Source organism: Lipotes vexillifer, unplaced genomic scaffold, assembly GCF_000442215.2.
Source record: "Lipotes vexillifer unplaced genomic scaffold, Lipotes_vexillifer_v1.1 scaffold70, whole genome shotgun sequence".
Classification (NCBI taxonomy): Eukaryota; Metazoa; Chordata; class Mammalia; order Artiodactyla; family Lipotidae; genus Lipotes; species Lipotes vexillifer.
In genome coordinates, this window is record NW_006789896.1 from 486308 (window position 1) to 492857 (window position 6550).

The 6550-nt window shown below is 43.4% G+C and overlaps 1 protein-coding gene and 1 pseudogene across 1 annotated transcript in view; both read left to right on the plus strand.

Moving 5' to 3' along the window:
- Positions 1 to 3546: 3546 nt before the first annotated feature.
- TMEM231 (transmembrane protein 231) overlaps positions 3547 to 6550 on the plus strand; it is a 20178-nt gene continuing 17174 nt past the window's right edge. The window contains exons 1-2 of the mRNA XM_007462925.1: positions 3547 to 3685; positions 3786 to 3955. Coding sequence (XP_007462987.1) covers positions 3547 to 3685; positions 3786 to 3955 — 309 coding nt within the window. The remainder of the gene's footprint in view (positions 3686 to 3785; positions 3956 to 6550) is intronic.
- LOC103070307 (coiled-coil-helix-coiled-coil-helix domain-containing protein 2, mitochondrial pseudogene) overlaps positions 6095 to 6550 on the plus strand; it is a 3457-nt pseudogene continuing 3001 nt past the window's right edge.

Here is a 6550-nt window from a genome sequence, read left to right on the forward strand (position 1 = left end):
GCATCGGCAGGCGGACTCTCAAGCACTGCGCCACCAGGGAAGCCCTTTACCTACCTTCTTGATGTCCTTTTCCAGTTCACCATTCTAACTGGTGTCTCTGATCTGCCTTGATGATATGCATCACCTTCTTTACCTATTGGGTCATTATATTTAGCTTATTGAATGTTCTAAGGACACTGGATCTCTTCCTTGAGAGGGTTGTTAGTTGACAAGGTGAGTCAGAAGGAGAAATAGGATAATACATATATGCAATTACACATTCACCAACTTGTGAAACATGGAGAGTAAATTTCAAAGGTATGTGAACATGGATACTGAGGGATGGCTAGGACAATGGGGGCTGACACAAAGCCAAATGTGGCTTATCAAGAAGGACTTCACAGAGGGACTTCCCTGGTGGTCCAGTGGATAAGACTCCACGCTGCCAATGTAGGGGGCCTGGGTTCAATCCTCGGTCGGGGAACTAGATCCACATGCATGCTGCAACTAAGGAGTCTGCATGCCGCAACTATGAGCCTGCATGCTGCAGCTAAAGATCCCACGTGCTGCAACTAAGACCCAATGCAGCCTAAATAAATAAATATTTAAAAAAGACTTCACAGACAATGTGAATCTTATATTTCAGAAAGAAGGGTGCATTTTCCAAAGTGTAAACTTTCCTTAACAGATGGAAACAAAGCCTGGAGTTGGAAGAGGGAACTGGGAAGTCAAAGGTTTGGTGATATAAATGCCAAGGTGAAAGAAATGTTGGAAAGCGTTGAAGCAAACATTCAGGAGTTCTAACCTGATTCAAGAGACCCTGAATGGGCGCTTATAGAAAGGAGTAGAATACGATTTTTTTAAATTTAATTTAATTAATTTATTTTTGGTTGCATTGGGTCTTCATTGCTGTGCGTGGGCTTTCTCTAGTTGCAGCGAGCGGGGGCTACTCTTGGTTGCTGTGCGCGGGCTTGTCATTGCCGTGGCTTCTCTTGCAGAGTACAGGCTCTAGAGTGCAGGCTCAGTAGTTGTGGCGCAGGGGCTTTTTTTCTGCGTGGCGTGTGGGATCTTCCCAGACCAGGACTCGAACCGGTGTCCCCTGCATTGGCAGGCAGATTCTTAACCACTGCGCCACCAGGGAAGCCGTAAAATATTAAAATGCATAGTTTTTAGAGAACGACTTTCTTTGTCCTTGGAGGTAAATTGCATAAAACACGAGAAAATTATGGAAATGGAAACTGAGACGTCAGTTCTTAGTCAAGAATGTGTGAAAATGACACAATATAGACAAATCTTTAGCATTTAAAAAATATTTAATATTCTGTCAAGAATTGAAATAAAACCACAAAAAGTAGTTTCCTCAAATCAGGGGAACAAAGAGTAAATATTAGTATCTGTTATTATTAAACACTTTTGCAAAGCTCATGGCATCTCAGAGGAGGCTGAAGCACTTCATACACCCAAATTCTTAGTAGTCACCTCCGTTTCAGCAGTGACTAAGCTGACACCAGCTACAGCATGTGTTTCCTTCTTAAAGAAGGAGCTTTGGAGGCAAACACCTCCTTCCTCACAGCAGAGCCACCCTCAGGAAGCAACATCAGAACCATCTATTCTAAATTTTACTTTAATGGGGGTTTTTTTTAATATTTTTTTTTTATCTTGGCTGCACTGGGTCTTAGTTGCGGCACTCGGGATCTTCCTTGTAGCATCTTTAGCTGCGGCATGCAGGATCATTAGTTGCGGCATGTGGACTTCTTAGTTGCGGTGTGTGGGCTTCTTAGTTGCGGCATGTGAACTCTTAGTTGCAGCATGCACACGGGATCTAGTTCCCCGACCAGGGATTGAACCCCAGCCACCGGCATTGGGAGTGCAGTCTTAACCTCTGGACCACTAGGGAAGTCTCCTGGTTATTTAAATAAATGAAAGACATTCACTTAAAGCATAAGTACAGTATAATGGCAGAATCATAACATAGATTTAAGCCTAACAGTTGTATTTAAGAGCTGTGTTGCCACCCCAGAAAAGCTTTAAAGCAAAAATGAGTGGTAATGGACCAGATATGTCAAAAAAATGACTTATGGCTGATTACATTGTCACCTTGGACTGTGGTAAGGGCCCTGGATAGTTTCCCCTTATGGGACATCTTGACCTCTTTATGTGTTGTTAGGATCTCGGCTGTTCTCTTCATCTGAAACCCACTTCTAGGTTATGGTGACTAAACTTACCATGGCGATCATTTTGAAATGTATAGAAATATTGAAACACTACGTTGTGCAACAGGAACTTACATACTGTTGTAGGTCAATTATACTTCAAAAACAAACTCATAAAAAAGAGATCAGATTTGTGGTTATCAGAGGCAAGGTGGAGGGAGGGGGGAATTGGATGAAGGCAGTCAAAAGGTACAAACTTACAGTTATAAGATAAATAAGTACTAGGGATGTAATGTACAACATGATAAATATAATTAGCACTGCTCTATGTTATATATGAAAGAGTAAATCCTAGGAGTTCTTATCAGAAGGAAAAAAATTTTTTCTATTTAATTTTTAATCTATATGAAATAAGCAATATTCACTAAACTTATTATGGTAACCATTTCATGATGTAACTCAAATCATTATGCTGTACATCATAAACTTATACAGTGCTGTATGTCAATTAAACCTCAATAAAACTAGAAGGAAAAAAACCCTTCTAGGTTGCCTTCAAAATAGGAGCATCTACTACTGGACTCCATTCTGAGCACAAACCTCACACTATCTCTTGGAACTGCAGTGTGATCCTTTTGATGAAGAACTTGGCTATTGACCATGTTAAAAAAACATTCCTTCTGCCATGTTCGAAATACTAGGGGGCGGGTGGAGTGGGGGGAAAGCATTCAATTAAGTGATACTCCAACATTATCTTTGGAGAGGAGCATAGCTTCCCCTAAAACAGGTAGCCAAGCTTGTGCCCAATTAAGGTAACAAAGTATAGCAGAGCTATATAGTAATTATCCTTTCTCTCTCTCGAAGAGCAGGGAGATTTGTGTCCTGTTTCTGTCCGGCTATGGAGTATAATGAAAGCGATAGAAAGTTTGGAGACAAAGAGACATGGTTTGGTCTTGGCGCAGGATCAGGTCCAGGACCACGGCCACATTTATGTTCTCTGTGTTTTCCTCCAATGTAGGGTGTGCTGTGACTGGTTGGACTTAAGTACACAATGAACCATATTGGGGATTAACAGATGACACATATGCAAGTATTTACTTTAAGTCAACATTTATGAAAATCTTATTTTACAAAAATGTTAACACAGGCGATGGCTACGACTTTGGTGCACAGAAACAGTCCACCTTTGGGAAAGCGCAAGTAATGCGTAAAGCGACGACTACACTTCAGTTGCGGGCACCGCCCCGTTAGCCCCACCCCTACAGAAGCCCGTCTCCTTGCTATTGGTTCCTTTCCCTGCCCCGTCGGTTGCCGTGGAGACCAAGGCTATGGCAACCAGGAGAAGCCAAAGTTTGTCGAATCTCTGGAACCGCCTAGGAATCCCGAGCTCTTGGGCCGACTCACCGCTACCCTCATGGCGCTCTACGAGCTCTTCTCTCACCCAGTGGAGCGGGGCTACCGCGCGGGGCTCTGCTCTAAGGCCGCGCTGTTCCTGATGTTGTCCGCCGCGCTCACGTACATCCCGCCGCTGCTGGTGGCCTTCCGGAGCCACGGTGAGCCTGCCCCCCGGCCGGTGCGCGACGCGGCTCCCCGCGGCGACCGCGCCGGCTTCCCTGACCTCGGCCCCTCCGCCTCCCGCCCTTTTTACCTCAGGGTTTTGGCTGAAACGGAGCAGCTATGAAGAGCAGCCGACCGTGCGCTTCCAGCACCAGGTGCTGCTCGTGGCGTTGCTAGGACCCGAGCACGGTGGTTTCCTAGCCTGGAGCACGTTTCCGGCCTTCAACCGGCTGCAGGGGGATCACCTGCGCGTCCCGCTCGTTTCGGTGCGTGGTTCCCGCCTGGGCCCAGCCGTCCGCCGGTACGGGGCTGCGGTGGGGATGGGGGAAGGGGTGGGAGGGAGCGCCGCGGCCGGAGCCCCGGCCCCTGTGTCCGGGGGAGCCCGGCTTGGGTCTGAGGGAATCACGAACCCACGGGAGGTTCTGTGCACAAGTTGACTGACCCGAGCTTATGTTTAATTTCCTGGGGAGCAAATTTGTTGTTTCATTCGACTTCTCCAAGCCGTCCACCACCCCAATAAAGTTAGCTACAGCTGTCAGCGTCTGTGACCTATACAGAGGCTAGAAGCCTGGGGGGCAACCTGTGTCCGACCCCGGCATTTCCGTGGGCTTGCCCCTTCCTAATGGAAGAGTGGTCGCGAAAGTTGCCTTATGAGTCGTGAAGGCCGAGTGGTGTTCTAGTTAATTACCCCGTCGTGCAGCTGCAGTAGTGCATCAGCACTCGGTTGGAACGGAAAGGTCAGGCATTTTTAGGCAGACTGACAACGCGGAAGCCAACGTGCTGGTTGGTTAAGCAACCTCCGCAGAATGTGCTGCTGGCCCAGGCCCGCCTCCCTGGGCTCGCCTCCTTAGATGCCGCTCCATCCTGCCGCTGTCTGGGATGAAAATGAAGCATTTTACTGTCTGTAATCTAGTATCTGGTTCAAGATAAGTGAGGGCTTCCTATACAATCACCCCCTTTACACTCATTTTCTGAAAACATTTTCCTTTAGAAGTAGGAAAAATCTGGATTTCCTTCTTCCAAAGTTGAATCTCTTTAGACATCTCTGAGATGATTGGCCTACAGTCAAATTTGTGTAGCGGAAAAAAAAAATTGACTTTTTGCCCAGCAACTAAACAAAATGACAAAAATTTTAAAATCTGATTGGTCTTATGAATAACCGCAAACAAAATGTGATTCTGATTATTTTTATGATTATTTTAAATTTCCTTTTTTTTCCTGACTATAAAAATGCATGCTCATTGTAAAATATTAAAGAGTTACAGGTACGTATAATGACGTAAAATTAAAGGCTCAGTTTGGTACATGTATCAATACTTGTTAATTAACCTTCGTTTTAAGGTCTGCAAAGTATTTCATGATATGGAAAACTGCAGTGGATTTAACAGTTGCCTGTTGGTGGATTTTTGATTTGCTTTTACTTTTTCACTAGTAGAATACTGCAGTGAACAAGATTTTGAATAAGTCATACACCTTCAGACATCAAATTGTGAGGAATTGGAATAGAAGCTGTTTGTTGAAATTGTATAAATACATAGAAAACTAAGCATGCAAATAAAATAATTATTAACTCCAGAAAAATAAAAGTAAGGAAAAGCATTCCGAGTTATGAATAGGATTTACATATCATAATTTGGTGAACACTGAATGTTAACTAACCAAAATAAGACTTTAACGCTACTGGGGGGATGGGAAGGCGGCGGTGCTGGCTGGAAGGGAGGGGGAAAGAAAACTAAATCATCCCTCCTTGTGGGAAGACAATAGACGATGCCTGAAATGGAAGTTGAGAAGTGCCAGCCAATGCCAAGGTTGTGTAAAGACATGGAGATACATTTCTAAATAATAAGGTAAATGAGGCAAAATTAGTTGCCCTGTGGGTGGAAGCCTGCAGGTTTTTGTAACAAACATTGTTGAACACTTTGATTCTTTAAGTGATCAGGTCTTTTAAATTTATTTAAAAATAGAAGTGGAGTAGAGACAAATTTATTTTCGCAGCTCCTCCCTAATCGTGACATTGCCCATTTTTATTCTCATTTGAGATTATAATGCCTCTGGGGAAGGGAGACTGCGGGTGAGAGGCCAGCATCGAGGTACGTTTCCTTTTCCCTGTAAACCCATTGTACTTCTGTTCCACCTGTGTTTCCTTTCCAAAAGTGGAAACAAAGGTTGTTCTTGTTTGTATTATAAACACACAAAAAATTAACTTGTTAGTTTTACTTTAGGTTAGCATTCCTTGTCTTTTAAATTTTGGGTAGAAATTTTTTCTTTACATTTGTGTATTCCTATCTGTCATACTTTCTGGTTACTTGAGTCTAAGAAATAATCATGAAAACTTAAAATAATCATGAAAACAAGGGTACAGCATTAGGTTTCATTCATGTGTTCTTTTCACTTGTTCATCCACCATGACCTGGGTTGGCTTCCCAGTTGGATTGCTAGTTAGCCTCTTATCTCTGTAACCAGAAACCACTCCCTTGAGAGCACTGCCCACCAACCCCCTGCTTCTGGTGTGTGTGTGTTGCGATTTTGTGAAGCCAAGACTACCTCTTGTTTTTATGGTGTCCAGAGCTATCAATCCTCTTTAATACTGGGCAGTTTTACACTGTAAAACATAAAGCCAAAACTCCTTTTTCTTAGTCTTTTTTTTCTCTCCATTCTAAGCCTCTGTCTATAAGTAATTTATGACCTTGTCGTCTACAGTCTTTCTCAGTAAATTATTTGCTTCCTTGCTGGCTGAGCTCTTGGTTTGAGAATAGTTTGAAATCATGAGATACAAATAAATAGAAGATATAAAGGAAGTACAGAAAAAAAGTAAGCAAAAATTCTAGGAGAAAAAGGATAATATCAATACAAGGGAAAGA